At 54.0% G+C, this 24,266-nt stretch overlaps 2 protein-coding genes across 5 annotated transcripts in view; one reads left to right on the top strand and one right to left on the bottom strand.

The window, feature by feature from the left end:
- Nucleotides 1–19,740, top strand: part of LOC107201884 (phosphofurin acidic cluster sorting protein 1-like) — a 53,207-nt gene extending 33,467 nt beyond the window's left edge. The window contains exons 1-25 of one of the 4 annotated variants that reach the window (XM_019006046.2): nucleotides 2,236–3,723; nucleotides 4,691–4,780; nucleotides 5,090–5,215; nucleotides 5,407–5,569; nucleotides 5,717–5,808; nucleotides 7,687–7,767; nucleotides 8,531–8,590; nucleotides 9,257–9,408; nucleotides 13,387–13,480; nucleotides 13,793–13,864; nucleotides 14,183–14,313; nucleotides 14,416–14,548; nucleotides 14,672–14,776; nucleotides 16,053–16,159; nucleotides 16,468–16,622; nucleotides 16,714–16,824; nucleotides 16,912–17,014; nucleotides 17,368–17,400; nucleotides 17,762–17,804; nucleotides 17,896–17,938; nucleotides 18,033–18,174; nucleotides 18,268–18,491; nucleotides 18,687–18,800; nucleotides 18,901–19,008; nucleotides 19,106–19,740. In XM_019006046.2, the coding sequence (XP_018861591.1) occupies nucleotides 4,745–4,780; nucleotides 5,090–5,215; nucleotides 5,407–5,569; nucleotides 5,717–5,808; nucleotides 7,687–7,767; nucleotides 8,531–8,590; nucleotides 9,257–9,408; nucleotides 13,387–13,480; nucleotides 13,793–13,864; nucleotides 14,183–14,313; nucleotides 14,416–14,548; nucleotides 14,672–14,776; nucleotides 16,053–16,159; nucleotides 16,468–16,622; nucleotides 16,714–16,824; nucleotides 16,912–17,014; nucleotides 17,368–17,400; nucleotides 17,762–17,804; nucleotides 17,896–17,938; nucleotides 18,033–18,174; nucleotides 18,268–18,491; nucleotides 18,687–18,800; nucleotides 18,901–19,008; nucleotides 19,106–19,170 (2,493 nt within the window). In that variant the 5' untranslated portion in view covers nucleotides 2,236–3,723; nucleotides 4,691–4,744 and the 3' untranslated portion in view covers nucleotides 19,171–19,740. Of the gene's footprint in view, nucleotides 1–2,235; nucleotides 3,724–4,690; nucleotides 4,781–5,089; nucleotides 5,216–5,406; nucleotides 5,570–5,716; nucleotides 5,809–7,686; nucleotides 7,768–8,530; nucleotides 8,591–9,256; nucleotides 9,409–13,386; nucleotides 13,481–13,792; nucleotides 13,865–14,182; nucleotides 14,314–14,415; nucleotides 14,549–14,671; nucleotides 14,777–16,052; nucleotides 16,160–16,467; nucleotides 16,623–16,713; nucleotides 16,825–16,911; nucleotides 17,015–17,367; nucleotides 17,401–17,761; nucleotides 17,805–17,895; nucleotides 17,939–18,032; nucleotides 18,175–18,267; nucleotides 18,492–18,686; nucleotides 18,801–18,900 lie in introns of those variants that run through there. The other 3 variants (XM_015621871.2, XM_015621870.1, XM_015621872.2) reach the window with 3 other exon arrangements.
- A 147-nt stretch (nucleotides 19,741–19,887) lies between these two features.
- The window catches only part of LOC107201231 (cullin-9-like), an 18,246-nt gene continuing 13,867 nt past the window's right edge, over nucleotides 19,888–24,266 (bottom strand). The window contains exons 13-23 of the mRNA XM_033513325.1: nucleotides 23,964–24,260; nucleotides 23,708–23,884; nucleotides 23,351–23,466; nucleotides 22,750–22,932; nucleotides 22,252–22,409; nucleotides 21,782–21,992; nucleotides 21,531–21,696; nucleotides 21,272–21,417; nucleotides 20,977–21,094; nucleotides 20,341–20,537; nucleotides 19,888–20,260 (exon numbers count right to left, since the gene is read on the bottom strand). Coding sequence (XP_033369216.1) covers nucleotides 19,976–20,260; nucleotides 20,341–20,537; nucleotides 20,977–21,094; nucleotides 21,272–21,417; nucleotides 21,531–21,696; nucleotides 21,782–21,992; nucleotides 22,252–22,409; nucleotides 22,750–22,932; nucleotides 23,351–23,466; nucleotides 23,708–23,884; nucleotides 23,964–24,260 — 2,054 coding nt within the window. The 3' untranslated portion in view covers nucleotides 19,888–19,975. The remainder of the gene's footprint in view (nucleotides 20,261–20,340; nucleotides 20,538–20,976; nucleotides 21,095–21,271; nucleotides 21,418–21,530; nucleotides 21,697–21,781; nucleotides 21,993–22,251; nucleotides 22,410–22,749; nucleotides 22,933–23,350; nucleotides 23,467–23,707; nucleotides 23,885–23,963; nucleotides 24,261–24,266) is intronic.

Here is a 24,266-nt window from a genome sequence, read left to right as displayed (position 1 = left end):
TCCATACCCTTTAAGAGAGGGTCAGTACTGGATGGTTTCCAGCAGTGTCTTCCACCCAGATCACTCCCTGGGGAGTGAAGGGTGGGAAGGGAAAGGTGCAAGGGATCAATGTCTCTGTGCATAACATTCTGCTGACATTTGTACCCTGTCTGATCTCACAGTTGCCTCTAATTTCCCTTCCCTTTCCCTCTGCATTCCTTCTATGCCTGGTGCCTCTACTGTGAATCAGGCAGAAGGGAGGGGAGAGGATCTTTGCCACCAAGGGTCCTGGAATTTGCCACCATCCTGATATGTGCAATCCCTCTATCCTCTCTGCAGCTGGTGGTGGAGAGATGGGAGTGCAGGCACATCTTTTCCACCTGCCAAAGGACAGCACGGAAACAAAAGGTGTCTTGAGTATGTTGTCCTGGCCACAGCTTCCCTGACCCAGCTGGGGCACTGGTGTCCTTCCTTCGTTCTTGTCAGCTGGCACGAAAGCAGCTGATCCCCTTGAAAGCACCATGGGTCAGCAGCTCAGCAGCTTTGTGCTCCCACAGAGCTCTCTGTGCCGTACACATTAGGATCTAAATCCTGGATTAATGCTGGAAGCTGCAGTATTAGCAGAGCTCTGGGAGGTGGAGTTTGCCTTCATGGCAGACCTGATTCACTTGCACAGAAGAAACTGAAAGTGAAGTATATGAAAGCTGGGGCAGGGAGTTAGGACAGTAGGAGAAGGCTGTAGTCTATGCACTATTGGTCAGTGTCCCACTTTGGTGGCCTTTCTGTCACTGTGTGTATGGTGTCATTCAGGAGAGCTGAAAGTCCTGGAACCCCTGAGACCTATGCCCCTTTGGTTTCCTGAGACCTGTTTCCCTTGCTTTAGCAAGGAAACAACCTGAACAGCAGAGAGCTGCCTGGCTGGCCCTTGGAAATGTGGAAGCAATCAAGGCTGGGCCACAGCTGACCAGCAGCACAGGACTGGGGGGCTGCTACCTGACTGGGAGGGCTGGGGTGCTCCCTGAGTTCTCTCCTGCACAGTCAGGCCAAGCCGAATGTGCTTCTCTGCACTGGGAACCCTTGGGTTCCTGTGCAGCTCCACTTATGCTGGGGCTGACACGTGCTGAGTGTGCATGTCCTCAGCTACAGCCCTCACACACTGCAAATGTGGGACTGTGGAAGTGACTGCACAGTGGGACTCCAGCTCTTTCAAACAGACCACCCCCATCCCTGCCAGAGGCCAATCTTGAACCCTGATGGCAAAAGAAATTAATAGCCCTTAGCAGTTTAAAGCCACAGGGCCTCCTTGCTGCAGGCTCCCTTTTCCTGTCAGGGAATGGAGGCTGCATTCAGGGATTTAATTTAAACGTTGTCACCTTCCTCTCTGCATGGCCACATAGCTGTGGCTGCATGCTGGTGTAGGCTCACTGCAAAGCTAAAGAAAACAGGGAGAATGCTTTTTCCCACATTACTCCATGGCTCAGCATTCCTTGTGGAAGTGGGCTGAGTTTGTGTTCCTCCCCAGGCTGCTTCCACCTGCCTGACCAGTCCTCTTGGCAGGGTTTGGGACTGCTGGAAGGCAGATGGAAGCTGTAGGCAGCTTCAGCACAGCGTGCCTACAGAGTGGCCTCAGATGGATCCATTCCTCCTGCTCCTCTCCTAGGTAACAGATGAGTCACACTAGTAAGAAACTGTTTGAAGGCTTTCCAGTGAACATTCCATCTTTTTGGATGGAAACAGCTGATGCATGTAATTTATAAAGGACCTGCAAATTCCCAAGGGGGCATCTGGGGACTAGAGGAAAGGAGAGCTATCTTTCCCTCATTTCAGTAGTAGTTCTGTTAGGGTCAGGAAATTGCTGCTCTGAAGGGCAGGTGGCATGGAGATAAAGCTCTGACCCTGTCTGAATGGGGCTGCCACCCCCAGGGAATAGCTCCAGTCCTGGAGACAGTCTGCTTAAAAAATGTGCATGACCTAAAGGACAGTGTAAGCCTGTCCAGAACTCCTGATCTCCTTCTCACAGTGCCCTTCTGGTCATAAAATACAGCTTCTAAGGGTGTCATGTGCTGCTACCTGCTCCTTCATCTGAAAATGCTACTGTCAAGGGAAACTTTCTATGTCTACAGAACTTACCCATTTCTCAGAGGTGATTTGAATATATAATGTTTCATAGACTTGAGTAAGATAAAGCCTGAACTACTGTGAAAAAGGGGATTTGCTCTCATTCACTTGAGCAGTTTTTAAACCTTTATCCCTCATTATTTGTTTTAACAGACTGGAGACGTCATAGAGCATTTCCTTCTGTGTGTTGTTCAGCGTTGGCACTAAGAGATTTGGATGTGCTGGCTCAGCTCCATAAAGCTGCAGATACCTGCCTTGGTATCGCAACTGATTATGGCACGAAGGGAAACACAGTGTTCCCTTTGGCAGAGAGACTGTAGTTCACAAACACCCTGTCTTGAGCCATGAATAGAGGAAACAATCAAAGAAAGAAGAAAACAAGCCCCAGCACTCCCAGAACTTTCAGCTCCTGTGGCAGGTGCTGTGGATGCAGATCTTCCTGCATCTGACTGCAGGATACTTCTGGTGACTCAGGTTCAAGCCTTGGTACTGCTGTAGAGGGATGATATTGGCAGTCACTGTGTAGCAAACAAGAGTGTGTGCTATGAAATAGGCCAGGCTAAAAAGGTTGTTTGCCTCTGCCAGGCCCGCTTGCTGCCCCAACCCTGCTCCCTGAAGGAACTTGTTTTGTTTGGTTTTGTTTTGTCTTTCTTATTATGCAGAGTTTTCTGTTTATGCCTCACTCATGCTTGTTTCTTATCTCTTTGTAACCACTTGCAGTATTTTTTCATTCCTGCCTGAGCAATCCTAGCTAAACCCTAAATTTTTTAATTATATTAATGGGCTGTTCTCTCCCAAAACGCTCCTTCAACTTGAATTCTGGTTAGTATTTTGCTATCTGACTAGTCCAGTACTTATATTAGTTCTCTCTCTTTTTCTGGGTGTGGTATGCTGTTATAGTCTCTACCCTCTTATAAACCAGACCAATCAGGACAGATTTAAACTTGAAATTTGGGATTGTACCTTGCAAACCAGATCTGGGCATTATGTACCTGTGTATTGTAGTGAAAGCTTCTGTGTATTTTCAGTTCTTAGGTAGCAAAAACCTGTGACCACCACTTGTCCCTATTGCTTTTGCCTTCCTTGACACTCTTTGTCATCCACCATTTTCACTGTAACAGTGTGATATTAAGTTTTTCTGCAGTATTCGTAGGAATACTCAACTGTTCTGCAGAGAAATTGGTCTTGACTGGCATTACTCAAGTTACAGAACGGCTGAGCTACATCAGGTGCTCAGTGCCATGTCTAGTTGAGGTTTGAATTTCTCAGAGGATGGAGAATTCTCAGTATTTCTATGTCCTTGTCCTTGCACTGTAATAATGAAGTAGCCTTTGTCCCAGTCCTTACAATGGATGTGCACTGGCATTTCACTGAGGGATTGGATTCACCCAGGATTGAGGCTGGGCATGTAACTTCCATAGTGGTAAATGACAATAAGGCACAGGACAGCAATGTTTATGAAACCATCACTTCCTGCACACACCACTCAGGATATCCTCACCTTTTCTTTGCCATAAGTCTGTCCCCAGAAATATCATCTTCAGGAAGAGTAATTGTACTTCTACTTGTGTTTTGATGAAAGAATGAATCTTTGGTGGATAATCTCTCTGCAACAAAGAGCAAATAGTAAATGTGCTGAAGTAAATAGGTACTGTCATTGTGACTGCCTATCATCTGTTGTCAAAGAGTTCAGGAAGGGTCAGTGTGTTCTTGGCCAGGAAGGCTCACAGATGGTGAAGGGGATGAGCTCCACCTCTTCTCTTCCGTTTCAGGAAGACCTTTTGCAGGAAAGTCTCGCTCCTGGCATGGTCTCTGGGAACAGCATTGCAGACAGCTTTTGGGAGGATCTGTGGGTTGTGCCACCCTGCAGCCAAAATGGTCTGGTGCATGCAGACAGAATTTTTCTACCCCCACATCATTCAGTGTCTCTATCAGAAACCAAGACATAGAGATAGAGCAGAGTTAAAGCGAAGAGTTGGAGTGGGAACATAATTAGAGTGCCTTTGTTACTGCCCTTCTGCTAAAAACCATTTCTATATGTAGATAAAGACTGTTGCCTGAGGAAAAGACTGGGAGAGTTTTCTGAGACAAGCTAAGCAAGCAGGGGGACCCCTGTTCTCCTGGATATCCTGACTTGGTCCCAGCAGAGCCATCCTGATGGCTGTACTTAGACAGGGATCTGCACTGGGCCTGTCTGCTTGAGGGAGAGATGTCTCCAGGACCTGTCCCTTTTCTGGCCAGGCAGTGTGTTGGGACCCTTTGCTTTGCCCTGCATGGTTCCCTGTGGTTCCAGGGGTGTACCTCCATAGCATGGGACTGGCACAGCAGGTGCAGAGAGTTAAGCACAGCAAGCTTGTGAAGAGCAGCGATCCTTGGCAGGTGGGCAAGGAGAAGGGACCTCTGGCAGCTCAGGGGATACTGCAGGCTTTTGCAAAGTATTGGTAGGCATGTGAAAGGTGGCTCTGCAAGGTGGAACAGAACAGTCAAGGCATTCTCTCTTTCCTTGTGGACTGTGAACACAGTTGTCTTGTGTGTGTGATGCAGTGGAGTCTGTGGTTGAGCTCAGTGTGTGTGTCTGCCAATCTTGTTGTAGGGTTCAAAGCGAGTCCTGAGGTCAAATGAATACGTCCTCCCGCCTGGGGGCCTGATGGAGACTGAGCTGGAGCTGACCTTCTCACTGCAGGTACCTGGTGCTGCCTGGTCCCCGTGGTTCCCTTACCTGGCATTTTTCAGCAAGTACACCCTTAGGGCTAAGTGTGAAAGGCACAGCCTCTATGGAGGGGCCTACTGTGCTTGGTTGTTGTACTTGCCTGCTGCTCTATTGCTCCAGGGATTGTTTGCTGGGCATTGGGATTTGGAGGATGATGGATAAGTGCAGGTGGCATTTGAGGGGCACCTCAAAGCTCAGCAGGTCAGATCCTGCTGTACATCAGCATTGAGGAGTTTTCTACCTGTGTGTCATGCTGCCATCTTCTGTGTTTCCCTTCCCCAGTACCCACACTTCCTCAAGAGAGATGGCAACAAACTACAGATCATGCTGCAGCGGAGGAAGAGATACAAGAACCGCACCATCCTGGGCTACAAGACCCTGGCAGTGGGAATCATTAACATGGCTGAGGTACAGAGTGCTGGGAACAGAGGGGAGGCCCACATTGCCTTCCTGTGCCAGCACTGGGCAGGGAACAGGGCTGGCAGGCAGAATCTCATTGCTGTGAGTGTTTTGGCTTGTTGGCTGGCTGTAATACAGAGAGGGTATGATCACCTGCCATTGTACCACCCTATAGGGAGCTTGTCTGTCTGTCTGTCTAGGTAATGCAGCACCCGACAGATGGTGGTCAACTCCTGGGCCTCCACAGCAACATGAAAGATGTGAACATTCGAGTGGCTGAAATCAGCATCTACTCTCTGTCCAGTCAGCCCATCGACCATGAGGATGGGAACGTCCCCTCAGGTCCTAAAATCAAAGCATCAGGTGTGTTTAATGCTCAGACCTGCAGGCAAACATTTGGGACATGGGGAACAGAGTGTGTCCCTCAGCACTGCCAGTAATTTCAGTCCTTTCACTGGAGCCATGACAGGCATCATGCTGAGCTGGGGCATTTGCACTGTCTGCTTTCAGATCGCTCCCCAGACATTGATAACGACTCTGAAGATGATGATGACAGCTTCTCCTCAGAGCAGGAAGCCAGTGATGATGCTGTGCAGGGTCAGGTAAGGGAGGCCTGGCAAGATGCATTGTGTCCTGGTCCTGTTTCTGGGGCAAGAGTCAGGCATTGAGGTTCTTGATCACTCTGAGCCCTCTCATCCCCTTGTAAACATTTGGCATTGTTTCAGAAGGCTAAAAGCCATAATACCTGACAGGAAAAAGAACTCTGACAGCAGTGGGCTGCTGTCAAGTCCATGGTGAGGCAAGGGACTTTGGAGAGCCATAGATCTCTTCCATCTGTCTCTGGAGCTGTCTGATCTGCAGCAGAAAACCCCTGCTGAACCCTCTCCATATTGCACCATTATTTTCTCCCTGTGGTAACAGGTCAAGGACTGCTCACTGTCTGAGGGAAAACAGGGATTTTAGCAAGAAGTAGGTCTGAAAATGGTCAGAGGTTGCAGATTCATCCCAGCCCTGAGATGAGCTGTGTCACTGCTGTTTGCTGTGCTCTTGTTGTGGTGTCTGTACTTGAAGCCACGGAAAGCCTTGTGGTAGTGTGCTGATAAAGAACAAACTGCTCAGGGTTATTACAATCTGAGGGTAACTGAGGTTCTTGGGGCAGATTAGAGTGAAGCAACACTGAATGACCAGTGTTTACAAATATAATCTATATGGCAAGTTTATTTCAGAACAACCTGGTTGCAATGGAAAGGAGGTATGTAGCCATTTTGGTTATTATTACCTATAGTAATACAACAGTATAAAAATATAGAGTAGATAGTGGAAAGATATCACCACCTGTGGATTCAGACTTGATAGTTATAAGTCAGAGTGCTAGTTAGTCAAAGTGATGGTCACAGTCTAGATGGAGGAAGTCCCTGAAACAGAGAGTTCAATGGTTAATACACATTCAGGGTTAGGTGGGAATGCCAGGTACCTTCCCTGGAGAGGGGACTTTTACACTGTCTGATGTAACACTGTGGATCTGGTGCAACACTGTGGATTAGGTGCAGTCCTCGGGTGAAAGGCCTAAGAAATCAGTCTGAGAGGAGGGCTTGGGAGGTGTCTTTGTTAGTTTGGCACCTTCTAAGACATGAGAGCTCTCACTTCAGTGTAGTTGAGCCAGTTATGCCCCATCAGAAGGGATGAAGGCATTCATGCCTAAGGGAGGGGGGCATGGGGGAGGAAGTTTTATACCTGAGCCAGTTGTGTAAGGGAGGATATTTGGCCAGATGAAAAGCATTATCCTATCCAGCAGGTTGTGCTTCTTGTGGCCTCTTCCTTTCTCTGGCTCAAAACCCAGCTTGTTGCTAAATTAAGGTTGGTTTGTCATGGTCAATCTCTGGTGATGAGTGCTCACCCCTCTGCACCTAGGCTGTTCTTACGCAGATCAGAGGCTTCTCCACCACACATCCAAAAATTCTCCTCCTCCCCTTTGGTTTGCTGGGCCTCAGCAAAGCACACCTGCTGCTTTTGCAAATGGCTATTTGTTCAAGTCATTAACCATTATCATTTCAGTCTCTCACCAGGGTCCTCCAGACTCCAGGTTACCTGTCTCATCATGCTGGGTTAATACATCAGGGACTCTTGTCCCTGAAGAGTTGTGCATATTGTTAAGGCTAATCCCTGGAAAAAATGTTTTTTTGTGATTCGTGTGCTTTGCTCTCTGAGCTAACTCTGGAGAGGGGAAAGTGGGAGAAAAACACACTTCTTCTCTGGAGGGGCCTGGGGACAGAAGTGCTGGGAAAGAAGATCTGAAGGGGGCAGTGCTAAGGAGAAAGAAGGAGCTCCATAGAGAGAGGTAGCAGAAAGGAGAAACAAGACTTTGGGAGCAGAGTGGATCAGAACTTTCAAATGGAGGGAAAATGTGGGTCAGGAAACTTTTAGGAGGTGCTGCTCCATGAACTTAGTTGTTCTAATGTACTGTGACTTTTTGCCTGCAGGATCTATTTGATGAAGAGGATGAATTGAGGAAAACCAAGAAGGCCAGGAGGAAAATGAGCCGAACCACATCAATGGCCAGAGTAACATCAGCATTTACAACATGATCAAAGGGATGGAAGGGATTCACTTTCTGCCCTCACTTAAGGCAGTGAGGGGTGTTGGGAAGGGGGGATGCTGGCATTGGTGCAGAGCAGGGGAGAGAGCCCTTGGCTCTGTGAAGGAGCAAAACTCTTGCCACTAATGAGCTAGCTTGTTTCTCAGAGCTTATCCCAGTTCATGGTCTGTACTGTGTTCAGCCTGGCTTTGTATCAGTGGTGATCTGTGTGCAATAGAGTTTTGACTTGCTGCTGTCACATGGTCCTTTTCCTTTCTCGAGGAAGGGGATGGTAGGCACAAGGAAAGCTGAACTATGAGCAGCTCCTCTGCATGTCTGCAAAAAGCAGGAGCTGCTCTGCCAGACCCTTGCTCTCCAAACTTCTCATCCCTGTTGACTTCAAACCTGCAAATCCATGGCCACCTTCTGCCTGAGTTTGTTTCCCATCTTTTCTTGCCCGAAGGCAGTATTGCTCAACCAGGTGGTCTGGAGAGAAACAGGATTTAAATGAAGTGCTATTCCAGCCTGTAGCAGAGAAAGTATGAGTCCTTGCATCCTCCCTTATGCCCAGACAGTGGCTTCTTGTGGAGTACAGAGGCAGTTCAAACAACAAATTTAGAGAGAGAGCAATCATAGCTGACTGTGGACCTATGGACAGCATGTTAGAGAGAATAACCATGGCCTATATCTTAGCTTGGAATGTGGTTTGATAGTTTTGCTGAATTTTTTTTCCCCTTCTTTTGTTTTAGCAACCAAACTTCAAGCAGAAATTTGTGGCTTTGCTGAAGAGGTTCAAAGTGACAGAAGAGGTGAGAAACAGGAAAGCTGTCCCATCTGGCAATGTCTCCTGCAGATGTGTAGGTGTCAGTGTGCAGGTTCCCACTCACTGGGAGCACAAGGCTCATGATCTCAGGGATGTGCCAAAGGTGGTGTGAGACATGGCAGAGACAAGGATGTGGCTTTTCCAAAGTGTTCTGCCTCAAGAAGGCAGCTCTGAGACTTGTGCTCAAATCAAAAAGCACCTTCCTGTTGGGGAGAGGTGCCCTGGGAAGAAGAGTGTTTTCATACACTGACTCTGCACCAGGAGCTGGCATTGCCTGCTGGCACTGCTGGCAGTCCAGTTAGACTGACTGCAGGCTAACATCAGCCTGTGAATGGTTTCTCTTGGCTGACAGCCCAGCCTAAGCATGCCAGTGGAGGTCCTTTCAGGACCTGAACACAGCCAGTGAAGGTCCTCCCAGGTGTCCTAGCTGCCAGGAAGTGTGATGGGTGTCTAAGACTCCTTTAGATGCTCATGGCACCCTCCTTTGGCCCAATGACAATGTCACTGGATTCTTCCACAGCCTGGCTTTGCCTCCCTGAGGTGGGAACAGTGCTATGGTGTGCCTCATGACGGGCAGCATGTACATACATGCCTGCTGTGGGATGCAGGTAACTCCATGTCTCTTCACTGCTCTCTGGGTTTGGTCCTACAGGTCCTGGACTCTGACCCTGTAGACCAGACCCAGGAGGTGGAAGAAGACCTGGGCTTGCTCTATGACAGCCTGGAAGAGTGCAACAACAGTGACAGCGGCCCAGAGATGGAGGACAATGAGAGTGTGCACAGCACACCCAAGCCCACCCTGAGGTAAGGGTTGCAGGGGGCCCCTGGCCAACAGCACAGCCTATGGGACCCGGAGAAATGTTCTCCAACACCATTCTGTTGCTTGGGCTAATACAGGCATTGTCTTGTCTCCACTCCCATTGCCATCCTCTGTTGGCTCCTCACTCAAAACTGCCCATTAAATCTGACTTCCTTCACATTTAGTCTAATTTTTCTGCCAGCCCAGCATCTGACACTGATCTGCTGGTAGAGTCCTATTTGATCTAAGCCCTGGCTGCTCCCAGCTCTCCTATCTTTCTGACAACAATCCTGGTGTTCTCTGGGCTCTCCACATTGAAGCATGCCTGGCTTTGGAGCACTTTGTGACCCCTTGGACCAATCCTTGTGAGATGTGCATGCTGTGTTCCCATTCTGTGTGGAGATGTGACTGGCAACCAGCAGCTCTGTTCCTCACCCCATTCCCCAGGCACTGGTGACTCGCTCTGCCAAGAACTGCTGACATAGCTCAGGGGTCTCTAGTGGATCATGCAGGGAAACCAGGCTTTGCTCCCATGTGATCTGTGCTCACCTGGCTTCTCTGCTCGTGGCTCTTGTGCTTTTGTGCTGTCTTTTTGTGAAAGAGCTGTCTTTTATTGCCTTTCCACTTGACTACGTCATAATGCACTGGGTCTCTTGTAGTCAAGCCAAGCTCACTTGGCACTGTTGTTTCTATAGATTTTATGTATAAGATCACAGGATCATAGAATGGCCTGGGTTGGAAGGGACCCGAAAGATCATCTAGTGCCAATCCCCCTACCATGTAAAAATATGTGCATATACATACATACATATACACACACATACATATAAATACATATATATATACACACATATATATAATTAGGTTGGTATCCCCACTGAAGGTACTTAGCAGAAGTAGTAGGCATGGTTAGCCACAGGGAAACTGAAATTAAATATGGATTCTGGAGCCCATGGGCCCCTTGGGAAAAAAAAGGAACATGATGGAAATCGTGTTTTCCACAAATCAGCAAGTCATTGTGAAAGAGACAGCAGGCACATGGGCAAGCTGCTTAAGTGATCTGCTTGGACTCCAGAAGGAGCTTCACATGGTTTCTCATCAAAGGAGACAAAATTGCTGTGGGAGAAAAAGGAAGGTCTTTCTGTGGTCAGATAGTGGTATATAGACTATGTGAAACTGTAAGAAAAGTCTATTGAGAGTATTTAAATGTAAGACCTCCACCCTGGTTCTGCAAGTGCCTGCTTGCAAACATCTGGTCACTGGAACAGCATTCCAGAGTGAGTGCTGGTTTGGGCTGGTACCAACCATTACAGTCTTCCTGGGGTGTTTGATGGAAGGACAAGCCTATTGGCCTCTGAGCTGTTCTTCATCCTGTTCACCATGTGTCCCTGGCTTGGTTTGGTCTCTGGTGCCCGAGTTTCTGGCAATGTAAAGTATATGTCCCTTGAAATCACAAGGGAATACTTCACAGAATTCTGGGGCTGTATTTTTTCGAAGGAGATGGTGGAAGCTGCCTGCCATGGTGTTTCATGTAGACTTTGTGGTTCCCAAGTGCTACGTAGCCTTCTCAGGGGGTAAATTTCAGCTCTGCCTGTAAATTTGAGATGATTCTCATGTTGGATTTCTTGTTATAGACATCTCTGTGGAGCAAGGGCACTAATGATATGCAGTCCTTAATGGTGGGAAGTGGCTGGTGCCCTGGATTGGGCCAGTGGTGCTGGGAGCTGATACTTTTGATCAGCCAGGGAGACCATGCAGCATCAGTTTGCTCCTGAACTGGGACAAAACTGGAGCTGGAACTGAGGCTGTTAGGCAGGACCTCAAGTCAGACCTGTTGATTGAAGGTCAAAGGTGAAGGAGTCTCTTTGCTCCATCTCATTGGTGAGGAGATGAAGGAGATCTTCATAGGTGACTGGGAAAATGGATGGGACAAGGGGGGGCTAAATTAATTTAGAACAGAAGGAGGCTGTGCAGGACTGGGCTTTACCTAAATCTCAGTATGCTGAGATGTGGGCTCAGTCATGGCTGTAGGAGGAGAGCCTTTAAACTGCAGAACAGGAAATTGCAGAACTCTGTACTTCATATGATGTCCTCAAGGGATGAAAGCTTCTGAATTTCAGGTGAGAGAGGGCACAAACAAACACAGCTTTCATGGGGAAGGGGGGAGACAGCCCAACTTAAATGGAGTGTTGAAAGCCAGAGGAAGTATAATACAATCTAGACACATCCAATGTCTAAAAAAAGGAGGTAATGAAGATACCTCTTTGTGATGCCAGTGGCACCAAGGGTATGGGTATGGGATTACTTGTGACAGTATAGAGGAGTATGGAAGAGATTTTGATTGAGCGGTGATTTATTAGAAAACCTATATGTTCTTCTGGTTTGACTCTTACTAGTGTAGTCTGTATAGATGGAATTTCTGGCTGGGAAAAGGCAAGTGTAGGGTAATGACTGTACAGATTGGTGACAATAACTGAGATTTTGTAACAGAGAATGGAGGGGAAGAGAGAGAAGAAATATGTTAGTAAAAGGAGATGTAATTTATACCAGTGTGGCCTGGAGCAAATGTCCCACCAGGTCACTGCTGTGGCTCTAAACCTGAAGCAACTGGCCACAGAGCCAGTGAGGGGAAAATCAAGCCTTGACTTTTCCCAACCAGTGTATAAACACTTCTGCTGAAGAGCTTCTGTGTGGGAACCATCATTTATTTAGGGAGGTGGAATGCCCTTTCAGGAGCAGTAAAACCTGAGAAACACTGTTGTGTCTGGCAGTACAGTGTGCTGTGTACAAATAAGGAAGCATGCTAAAAGGAAAAGAAAAGGAGCAGTCAGGATGTTTAGAAGTCTGGAGGTATCCTGCAGGAAGCATTCTCCTGATGAGAAAAGTAGAAAACAATATAAAAAAACTCTGATAGAGTACTAACAGAAGAACTTCTCTATATCTTATGCCTTAGTGGCCATCCCTGGAAACCTGCAACCTCATAGCCCCATCTGCACACTAGGCACATCAGGAGGAACATTTCCTGGGAGTTAATGAGCACCTACACAAAGCTTAGAGAGAATCTAGCTCGGATCTCCTGCAGCAAAGTCTCACATTGCAGGTGGATTCTGGTTGCTGTAAAGGTCGTGGGGAAACTGGCAAGTGAGATCCAGTGATAGACCCCACTTGTTTCCCAAAGACTGGTTTTTGAGCAGCACACAGACTGTGAAAGGGGCCCTTGGCAAATAAATAATGTGTAGGAAAAAGGGTAAAGGTGAAAGCCCACACTGTAGTGGCAGAGACTGTCCTGGTTGCCCCAATAGAGTTCCTGTGTGACCTGTGGTGACTTGAAAACAGGACCTTGGAGCTGCACTATGCAACTCTACCAAAACATCAGCTCAGAGACCGAAAACTTGGCAAGTTTAAGTACTGTGCTGCCTGAGGTGTGGTTCTGTGTGCAATACTGAAGATTTTCAGAGCCTTGGGAAAGGGGAAGGCAGAAAGGGAAGGTGAATGCTGCAACTGGAAGTGTATAGCAGCAGCAGGAAAAGCCAAGGAGCAATCCCTGGAAAAAGGGAAGCAGAAGGGAAGGCAGCAGAAGTCTGTGGGAACTATGATGGTACAGAGGAGGAGAGAGGTTTAACAGCACACTGGAGTTGCGGTGTTGAGAGAGACCGTATACCAGTGAGATGGGGCAAAGTGGCAGCTTCTCACTGTAGTGCAGGGGTAGGGGATCACCTGAGGCAGAAAGCATCAGGAGACCCTTCCTCCAGCTCCCCAAGGTCACAGAGGGCACTGCTGACAGGTCTGCTACTCAGCTGTGCATCACCCAGACACTTGTCTGGCCCTGCATCCCACTGAGGACCTCTCCACAGAGCTCTGTGCTTCGGACAGGCCAATGGGGGTGTGCTGGGATCATGGTGACTTTGTTCCTCTCTTATTCCTGCCTTTTTCTCTCCCGTCTGTCTGTCTGTCCGTCCGTTCGTCTGTCTGTTTCTCTGCAGGCGTTTCTTTGAGGGAGTCTCTCATTCTGGTTCCCAGACTGAGATCGGCAGTTTGCACAGCCAGAAAGGGCAGGATCAAGAGTCGGGCAGCCCTGTGAGTTACACCACCACCACCACCACCTTTTGCCCCTTTCCCTTCCCAGCTAGCCCAGCACCCCCACAGTGCCTGCACTCTGAGACCACAGCTCCTGGCAGCACCTGCCTGGGGCTGCTCCTTTCCTTCTTTCCTCCTCTTTTTCCCAGCACAGGCAGACAGGTAGCGATGGGGGGCATCCTCTGGGGCTGGTCCCAGAGATGCCCGACTCCTCTGTGGGAGCTTGTGTTCTGTGAGGCCAGCCATGGGTCACTGGCAGCTGCCCTGCACAGAGTGCTCCATCCTGCTCTGACCCAACTCCCTGTCCCCCAGGGCGAGGCAGACAATCGGAAGCCAGGAGCACAGCGAACACAGGAAGAGCCAGGAACGGAGGTCCCTGCAGCGGTGAGTCCCTGCAGCGGTGAGAGGCTGTGGCATGTGGAGCTCTCTCAAACCCCAGCTTGCTTTCTGGAGTACCATGGGTGCCCACCAGACTCGAAGTAGGTCTGGGAAGACAAGTAGATTGTGCTGGAGACCAGCAAGAGTTGAAGGAGTGTTAGTTTCTGCAGGATGTGCAGCCCAGCCCTCCCAAGACCCTGCAGCCTTGGCTCTCCAGGAGGGCCACCAGGCCTCTCCTGGTGATGGACACCCATGGGTGCAGGGCTGAGAGCAGTGTGGAGCAAGGAAAGCAGTGTGTGTGAAATGACTCTGTGTGGCCCTCAGGAGCTGGCAGCAGAGGAGCCGTGTTCCCGGCTGGCCCCCACAGAAGCTGCCATGAGGGAGAGCAGCATGGACAGACTGGCCCAGCTGGGTGCTGGGACTAAAGCCGAGCTCCCCAGTGCCGTATCCCCCAGGTAAGGCAGGTCTGTGCCCTCTCCTAGGGCTGAGTGAGCTCACACTGAGTAGGGGTTGGTGGAGATGAGATTTCCTCAAGTTTTGCCTCTCCTGCTTCACAGCAAGGCAGAGAGCAAGCAGTTGTGGCGTCCCCGCAGCACCTCCGTGAAGGACCGGCAGAGCTCAAAGGGACAGGGTGGCCGTGCCAGCAGCCTGGACAGTGAGAGCTCTCCAGACTCATGGCATAGCACCCAGGTGAGGCCCTTGGGACCCATCCCACTTGGAGGCTTCTCACTCAAGAGCTCTGCCAGGTCATCAGCCTTGGGCAGTGTCCAGGGTGGCTGACTGGGGTTAACCTTTGTGGTGATGCTGTCACAGGTGCCTCGAAAGTCTGTTTACGATCAGCTGAACCAGATCCTGGTCTCAGATGAGCAGCTCCCCGAGAGCATTGTGCTGGTGAATGTTGCTGAGTGGCAGGGGCAGGTGAGTAGATGTGATGGGAGCTGGATGCATGTGGGCAGCTGTAAGCAGGGTGGATTCTCCCAGTCATAGCAGGGTGTCCTAGGGAAACTGGCACCAGCTGTGCCCTCCTCTTCCCCAGTGTAGCACTTCCTTCAAGGAGACAATGTATTTACAGGGTGCTGAGACACATAAACAAGAGTCAGGTGTGTCTCCTCCATCACACAGCATCACTGGATCCTCAAAACATGATGTCCTGATCAGTCCCAGAAAGGCTGGCTAGCAGACTGTGTCTTAGGCCCTCACTGCTTGGTCCTGGCTCCCAGGAACCCCATGGGTCAGAGGTTTGTTGGATTCCCTGGAAAAGGGCTCCCTTCCTCTCTGGGCACCAGGCACTGGGAAGCAGCAGAGGTATTTCTCACTGAGAGATGGAAGAGTATCACCTGCCACTCCCAGGGAGCACTAACTACATCATCAGAGCAGGGTGGGGTGTGAGGACAGGCCCAGCCCCTGACAAGCATGTGGCTCTCCCATACCTGGGAGCTCTAAAGCTAAAGGTGAGCAAGGAAATGTACATGTGTGCAAACATGCAGTTAGATAAAACACCTGTGAGACCCCTTCAGGATCCTGCAGCTACATCTGGCATCCAGAAATGGTGCTGGAAAATTTTGAGGCAGAAGAAAGGGCTTAGTGAGAGGCCCATGATTCAGGCCATGCGTTCTTGGCTTGTTCCACTTGTCCTGGATTGGGAAAAAAAGAGCCAATTCCCACTCCCAGAACCAGCCCTCTTGTCTATCTTGACTATTTTACCTATTTTACCACTGTTGACCTGCATGCAGACACCTGAAGAGATAGGATTTTGGAGTGCCACAGTGGGAGAGAGCAAGAGGAGGGAATGAGCAGAGGCAGAGTGAGCCTAGAGCTGGGCCCTGCTGTGGGATGCAGAATTTAAATCAGAAGGTCCCTGGACTAAGCTGCTTATTTCAGGGAACACAGCTTGGTTCTTGGGACAGTTCTGCCCTTGCCATGATGAGGGTGGTGACTGCTGTGCTCAAAGGTGAGTGCTGGGGGCTGTCTGGCCCCTAGAGCAGAGCTGGGAGGAGTGGGGATGCTCAGGGTGCAGCTGTGAGTGACCTGGTGGTTTCAGCCTCCCTACATGGCACAGGTGTCGCAGCTCTAACCTGGGGGGCATGGGACCCAGGGCAGACATGGGCTGGTGCTGGCCAGCACAGCCATGCCTCCAGGGAAGCAGGTGCTGGCCAGGAAGCCATGCCTTAACCTGAGCTCTCTGCATTGGCAGTACGTCAGCGAGCAGCTCCAGGCGCACAAGCAGTTGGTTGTATCCACCTGCTCCGTGGCAGACATCCAGGCAGCCTTCAACACCACTGTCTCCCGCATCCAGCGATAGTGAGTACAGCTTGGGCTCAGGCCTAGTGGCACTGTATGGATTCAGAGGAGGGCTGGGTATGGCCCTGGCTCCCCAGGGTTCATTAGGACTCTTTGGGGTTGTGGACACTACTATAGAAACAGGTGTACACCCTGGGGAGAGTGGGGGGCTCCCAGTACTGCTTTTGCCCATAGCAGTGGACGCCAAGCTGGATATTCTCAGCGAGGGGTTTTTGTCAGCTGGCTTGGCAGATGTTGTCCCCTGGCCCACCTGCTGATCCACTGCACATCCCTCCCTCACTTGTCTCCTTTTCCTCTCCCTTTGGCAGCTGTAACTGTAACTCCCATATGCCTCCCCCGGTGAAGGTGGTGGTGGCAGGGGACCAGAGCTACCTGAGTGTTGTCCTCCGTTTCTTTGTGGAGCAACTGGCCAGCAAGACACCCGACTGGCTCAACTACCTTCGCTTCCTGCTTGTACCACTGGGTGAGAGCCATCAGAAGCCCAGCCCCAGGGCTGTCCTCTCATCTCCCCAGACTCCCCTGCCTGAAGTCAACACTGCTCTTCTCTCCTGCAGGCTCTCACCCTCTGGCCAAGTACCTAGCCTCAGTGGATAACAAATACAGCACTCTGTTCCTGGACTCAGCATGGCGGGAGCTGTTCAGCAGGGCTGAGCCACCCACCGCAGGTGAGGAGCGGGGCAGGCTGGCATCAGCAGTGCCCTGAGGGGGAGCCCAGCTGCCATCGAGGTCTCCATGGCTCTTTGTGCCTGCAGACACTGTGGACATAGCAGGCCGTGTTGCCCAGTTCATCGCTGGAGCCAGCCTCTCTCACCAGCTCCCCATCTCTGAGGCCATGCTGACCTACAAGCAGAAGAGGTGAGTGTGGCCCCAGGGTGCCTGTCCTCCCTCATGCGGCCCCAGTCTGGGACGTGCCCAGGACAGGAGTGAGGGACACGGGTCAAGTGAGTGCGTTCCACTGACAAGCAGCATGGTGCTGAGGGGAGCTGGGGTCCCACAGTGAGAGGCCCTCAGCACCATTCCCTCCCACCTCCCGGTGTGCTTGGCCCCTCCAGTAGCTGTGGCTGTGACAGCCCCAATGGTGGGGACCAGCTGCCAGGGCTGGGATGGGCTGGGTGGGGCTGCAAGCTGGTACTGTGCTGTCCTGGGGTTGATGCTCATGTTCCAGCTGCACTCTCACCTCTCCCTTCTCTTGGTTTCTGGCACCCAAGGAAGAGAAGTCTCTATTTTGATTTTTATATCAGGTATTGGCTTGTGCTTGCTGTGCCGCTGCCTGGCCCCTCCCTGCCTTTCCCCATGTTCGTCCATCCCTCTTGCTGTGCAGAGGAGCCGTGACCCCACAGAGGGGCAGGGCTGCCCTCCCGCATGCAAGCCCTTTCCCAGCACTGGAGGGGACAACTCCTTGCCTCCTTGTGTAGTGTGCCCTGCGCTGCCATGTTGGGGACAGGGGGTCTCATGGGAGGGAGGGCAGAGGAGATGGTCTAGAGGGTGTGAGCCAGCATTGACCCCTGTGAGTGCAGGGCTGCCTGGGCACAAGGCTAGTGGTCACATAGCAATCGGTGCTCAGCACACCCAGACCCTGACCAGCCTCTTTTCCTTCTGCAGCCCCGATGAGGACTCCTGCCAGAAGTTTGTCCCCTTTGTGGGGGTGAGTGAGTTGAGGGGCCAGCAGGGGCTGAGGGGAGAGGTGCAGTGCCCAGTCCTGCTAATGCTGGGTATCCTCTGGTTTGTCCTTGCAGGTGGTAAAGGTGGGCCTGGTGGAGCAGTCTTTCAGTGCCTCCGGTGAGTCCCTGGGAATGCCCAGCTCTCTTCTCCACAGGTGGGAGGCTCTTGTTGGTGTCCCCCAAACCCTCAAACCCACACTTTTCCTCCCCAGTGGACTCGGATGATGCTACAGTCTGCACCCCCTCCCTGCTGAGCTCAGCACCAGCCTCCAGTGCAGCTGTTCCCTATGGCAAGGAGACTGTGAGCACCCCACCACCCTCTCCGTCCGTCAGCAGCGGCCTCTCGGGTGCTGGGTAAGAAAACAAGGCCCCCCTCAGCCTGAAGCAGTGGGGGGAGAGGAGCAAGGGCACCACCTGTGTGCTGCATGTGCTGCCCATGTTGCCCAGGTCTCTGAGCCCTGGTGTGGAGGTGATGGGCCTGCAGGTGGACTACTGGACAACACAAGGGCTGGACAGGAAAAAGGAGGGTGAGAAGCGGGAGACGGGTATCAAGAACACACTCAAGAGCAACTTCCGCTCACTCCAGGTCAGCCGCATCCCCAGCACGGGGGAGCTGGTGCCCCCCAGCACCATGGCCATGACCGTGGTCACCAAGGAGAAAAACAAGAAAGGTAAGCAAGCCCACTGTGGGGTGCTCTCTGCCTGTGGGGCCACAGTCCTTTGTGAAAAAAGTGCAGGGGATCCTGCAGGAAGGCAGGGCTGAGATGCAGCCCAGCAGGGATCAGTCAATGCACTGGGGCAGGGGCTCCTGTTTAGGGCCAGGTGGGGACATCCTAACATTGGTCCTGTCTGGCCTTGGCCCCCAGTGATGTTCCTGAGCAAGAAACCAAAAGAAAAAGACTTGGAACCCAAAAGCCAAGTCATTGAAGGGATCACACGCCTCATCTGCACAGCCAAGCACCAGAACACGATGTTGCGAGGTGAGGGCAGGTACCAGCCCCTTGGGGCTGTAGTGGGGCAGACCAGTCAGCACAGGCTGGCTGTGGTAGGGCTGTGCCTCACTGCACCCTCTCCTCTCAGTCTCCATAGATGGGGTGGAGTGGAACGATGTGAAGTTTTTCCAGCTGGCAGCACAGTGGCCAACACACGTCAAGTATCTCCCTGTGGGCATCTTCGGCTACTCAAAGAGTGTGTGAGACATTGGGGCATCCCTGGAATGGAGCTGCAGTGGGTTGCAGGAGGAGACAGGGAGATGGATATGCTCTCTTGTCCCCATCTTCTGCAGACCAGTCCCTGCCTGCTCAGTGGGGGGGGATACCACACCTGCATCCTGTGGGCCAAGACCCGTGAAGGTGAGGCCAGTGAGACCGGGTCCATGCACCCTCCAACACCAGCCAGGACACCATGCCATCTGCCTCCCGTGTCCCCCAACAGCAGCCTGGGACAAGGGTTGGCACCAGCCAGCAGAGCCCCAGGAAGGGCTCTGGGCCCCACTCTCTGCAGATGCACCTGCCAGGCCAGCCCTGTAGCCAGCCAGGGTCCCAGCTGGGCTGGGCCCAGGCAGGTTCCCCAGTGCTGCAGCCAGCCAGATTGCTCTGTGCAGGGGGCAGGTGCTGAGCAGGGCCCACCACCCCTCTACCACCCTTGCCAGCCCCACTGCCAGCCTTGCACTACTGTGCTGGCCCTGCCCTCCACAGCACAGCCTCAGCAGTTTTTTCAGTCCCCCTGCAGCCCTGCTGTTGAGGCTGTCCTCTTCATCTCCCCATCCCTTCCCAACCAGCCCTACCCCATGGTGCTGCCAGCTGGATGTGCGGGATGAGGGCACCTGAGTTTTTTTTTTTACAAGATTCTATTTTTTTTAAATTTATTGTATGGTTACTTTTTGGGATTAATTTTAATAAATTAATGCTGTTACCATTATGGCAGGGTATGTGTGTGTGTGCCCCCATGTCTGAGGGCATGACTCAGCACAGCTGGGAGAGAAAAAATTTGGTCAGGGTGCAGCCTGGCCAGACTCCCAGCCATGGACCAGCTGAACTCCCCGACAGACTGCAAGGTGGGACTGGGTGGAGCTTGGCTCATTTATTTATATAAAACACGTGTTTAGGAAGAGACAGACTGGATTCAGCCCTAGTCCTCCCAGCCAAGTCCTCATCTACCTGAATGTGGAAAAAGTCTGTCTCCTTTCGGCAGAGACCAGGTTTACTGCTGTCTTGATCTCTACAGTCTGGAAGGCAACCTGTGGCTGGACCTGAGAAGTGGGGAGCGTTGTGGCTTCAGCAGAGATGTATTCCAAGACATGAGGCCTCCCCTCCTGGCGCTGGAGATAGCCCTGGTTCAGCAGGTGCAGGATGCAGGACAGCACGTCCACACTGTGGCAGCAGAAGCTCAGGAACTGCACCCCTGGCCCCAACTCGCCCTTCTGACAGGCATCGATCACCTGCAGCAGCAAGGGAGCCCCACTGCAGTGGCTGCAGCCCCCGCGCAGCCCCTGTGCCCCCTCTGTGCCCCCCCCCTTACCCTGAACACCAGATTGTCGATGTGCAGCTGCTTCTCCAGCTTGAGGATGCGGGTGATGAGGCAGCACAGGACGTTCCTCTTCCTTTCCAGGGCGCTCACCTCGGCCCTCTCTGTCCGCAGGTACCTCTGCTGGGGCAGCAGCCTCAGCTGGCGGCCGGAGCTCTGGGCCAGGGCTGCCTGGTTCAGCCGCAGTGCACCTGGAGCCAGCACCCAACCCGGGCTCAGCCAAGCCTCGAGCTGGGCCTGAAGGAGCCCCAGGACACAATGTGTGGCTGGGGGACCCAAGCTTGGCCCCCTATGGCTGCCTGCACCCCTGGCCACCCCAGCCCTGTCCCCCACGTGTGGCCCCAAGCCACGGCCATGCACACGGCCCCTGGCCCCGGCCCAAGCCCACACACAAACCTGAGAACCAACCACCCACGCTGCTCCACACCCCATGCATGGCCCCAAGCCCCACCCCACACCTCACCCCCAGCCCTACACTGGCCTCAGGCCCCACCCTGACACACACGTGTGCCCTGAGCACCAACACAGACCCAGCCCCTCACCAGCCCTACCAGCTCATGCACCCCTAAGCCCAGCACCCCCTCGGGGTTCAGGCCAGCCCCTCCCCGGGGTCCCCAGCCCCACACTCACCCCCCAGAGTGCAGCTCCCCACCAGGACACCCTGGCCGTGGGTCAGCGGTGTCAGCGCGTGGTGCACCAGGTCAGCAGGGAGCCCTGTAGCCTGCAGCAGGGCCTCCACAGCCACCTCCTGCAGCATGGGGTGGGAGGGCAATGGCCAAGATTCAGTGGCCACAGGCCCTGCCTAAGACCAGGGTCCCGTGCCCCAGACACCGCTGGAGACCCCACCAGAAGGGAAGGGAGGACACGGCCCTGCACGTTCCAGCCTCCACTGCCTCCCTGGCCCCACCGTGGCTCCAGCCCCTACCTGGGCGCTGTTGAAGCACAGCAGGATGTACATCTGTAGTGTGGACACGTGCAGAACGCAGTCTCCAAACTGCAGCTCGGCGTGACCCAGCCACGTCCACTGCAGCCGACGGGGCTTCGTGCACTCCCAGCCCAGCTGGCTCTGGCCTGCCAGGGACAGAGTCAGTGCCAGGGACGGGAACCAGCCCTGCCAGGCACTCCCAGCCCACCACCTCTTGTGGCTGAGCTGCCCTGGGCACACCTCGGGCCACAGCACTCACTCTGCCGGCAGAAGTCAGCAAACTCATCCAGTGGGGAGCTCAGCTCCGCTGGGAAAAACCTCGCAGGGTTATCCATGTAACAGAGCGGGGAAACAGGCCAGCAGCGCGGGGACAGGGCCAGCACCTTCACCTCTGGCACATCTGCCACTGGGGCTCTTCCCAGCACCTGGGCACAGGGCACGAGGGTGGCTCAAGCTGGGCTCCAGGATCCCCGTGAGGATCCGGCCTCCCCACGGCACCATCCCTCTCACCTCGTCCAGGCCCGTGTCCAGCTCCAGCAGCCGCTTGTCCTGCTCCTGCAGCTGGAAGAGGCAGAACTGCCGCTGGAGCTCCTCCGACTGGGCCAAGTTGCTCAGCATATCTTGGGGAAAGCGGCTGGGGAAGCACAGCCCAATCTGCTCCACGATGCCTCCTTCCAGCCAAGATGGCCCTTGCGTCAGGAGCCGGTCCCCCAGGTAGAGCCTGCCATGGCCACCAGCTTCAGTCAGGGCTGGGCCCGAGCCTGGCCTCATCCCACAGCACACGGGCCCGGCAGCACACACCTCTCCCCTCCCTGTCCCCAGCAGGAAATGTGATTCCACAGCCTGGCAGCACCCATGGACGCTCCACAGCTCAGGAAAAGCAAAGCAGGAGCGCCACTGCCACACCAGGCCAGGCTCCCCCAGCACACCAGGCCCCGCTGCACCGGGCCCCGGGTTCTGGGGAGACACAGCAGCCTCACCTGTAGAAGTGTTCAAAGCTGTGGGCAAGCTCCAGGCCACTGAAGACGACAAAGGGCTCCAAGAACTGCTGCAGCCGCTCCAGAGGCCCCGTGCTGCCCGCAGCCCTGCGGAGCTCCTGGATCTGCATGTCAAGGTAGCGGGCAAACTGCTCACTCACCTGCAAGGGACAGGGCTGGCTGCACACACAGGACTCACCAGGTGCCTACAGGGCTGGGGAATGTCCCTGTGGGGAGCAGTGGGAAACTCTGGCACTCCCGGGCAGGGGCCGAGGGTGCCCAAGGACCAGCCCAAGGCAAGAGTGCACCAGGGCCGGGCCCACGCTGGGATGAGCACCACACATCTGAGCTGGGCACCCTCCAGGCTGCCAGGGCAGGCCACTGTGGCTCAGGGGGAGCAGGACATCACCCACCCAGAGCTTGCCCCAGTGCCGTGGGCCGGGGCAGCTCCCCAGCCCATGCCCAGGGCCACGGCACCGGGGCCGCGCTCCCTCGACTCACGTGCAGGGCAGTCAGGAAGGAGAGCTGCAGCAAAGCCCCTGCAAAGCCCTGGCCCAGGGCCAGCACAAAGGCAGCCTGCTGCCCAAAGAGCTCCTCTGTGGCCCCACGCAGGCGCTGGTACAGCCGGCAGTACCGCTCCGCAAGGTCCGGCGCCTGCCCCGCCGCCTCCAGGAACTGCTGCACCTGTGGGAGCAGCGCGAGGGCTGAGCCCGCAGCAGGACTGGCCCCTCGGAACATCCCCAGCCCTGCCCTGCCACCACCAGCTGCCTGGGTCCCTGGGGCTCGGGGCTGCCAAGGTGGGAGCACAGCTCCCAGGGCTGGGCAGGGGCTGTGGGGGCACTCTGGGGACCCAGCAGCAGCCCAGCAGGAAATAACAGCCCGACACTGGGCCTGGCTCCTGGCCTGCAGCATCGGCCTGGGCACAGGGCCTGGCTGAAGCCTGAGCCGTGCCAAGGTGGCAAGCACAGCAGGGCTGTCCCCCATTGCTCCAGGCTCTGTGGAGGCCAGGTACAGCCCTGTGCTCTCCCCATGCTCCCAGGCCACTGCTCCAACCAGCCAGGGAAGGTCCCACACCCCTCCCAGTCGGCCCTCCAAGCTCTACCTGCTGCTGCACCACGCCACGCCAGCACTGTGAGATTCCCCACAGGCCTCTCGACTTCTCCACCACAGTCTTTGCAGTCCTGGCCAGCACCTCCTTGTTCTTCCCCTCCTTCCCACCTGCCAAGGGTCAGCCTCAGGCTCAGCGTGGCTCCATGGGCAGGCCCCGCACACTGACCTGCCACAGCAGGGCTGAGGGGTTGCTGGGGAGGCACAGCCACTGCTGGGGCATGACCACAAGCCTTCCCTGGCTCAGGAGTCTCTGTGCCATAGGATGCTCCCCAGAAGAGCCCCACGACCACAGCCTGGCACTCTGGAGCAGCGCCCACCCAGCCCCATGGCAGGGCAGCCCCTGGCTCACCAGCTGCTCTGGTCTCCTCTGCCTCGGGGCCTCCGGGGTCCACGTGCACCAGGAGCTGGGTCAGGCGCCGCACGCAGGATCCAAAGGTAGCTCTGTGTCCCGTGGCACGGCGGGGCAGCTCCACGCTCTCCAGGTACTCGCTCAGCAGCCAGGCCAGGGGACTGACACCATCAGGGTCTGCGAGGCCAACCAGACTCAGAGCCAGGTGCCACTACCTGGGACATGGCACACGTGGGTCTTGGAGGTCACAGGGTACCTGGGCTGGTGATGCACTGCACCAAGGGGTTCACCAGGGCCTCCCAGAACGTCCTGCCCAGTGCCCGGGCTGCCTCGTCGTCGGGAAGGAAGCGGTTGGCAAAGCCCTGCTCGTGCTGCAGGGCCCGGTTCAGTCTGCAACAGCGACCGGGCAGCACTCGGTGCCAGGGGCTGGAGAACTCCCATGGGAAAGCAGAGCGCAGTGGCGGCTCCCTGCTCTGCCCCTTGCCAAGGCACGATGGCTCACTGGCCCCACTAGCCCCCAGGAAGGATCCCTTGCTGTCTTTGGGACCTGCCCCCAATG

Source organism: Parus major, chromosome 3 (assembly GCF_001522545.3).
Source record: "Parus major isolate Abel chromosome 3, Parus_major1.1, whole genome shotgun sequence".
Taxonomy (NCBI): Eukaryota; Metazoa; Chordata; class Aves; order Passeriformes; family Paridae; genus Parus; species Parus major.
Note: the sequence above shows the minus strand (reverse complement) of the source record. Positions and strands in the feature narration are given on the sequence as shown.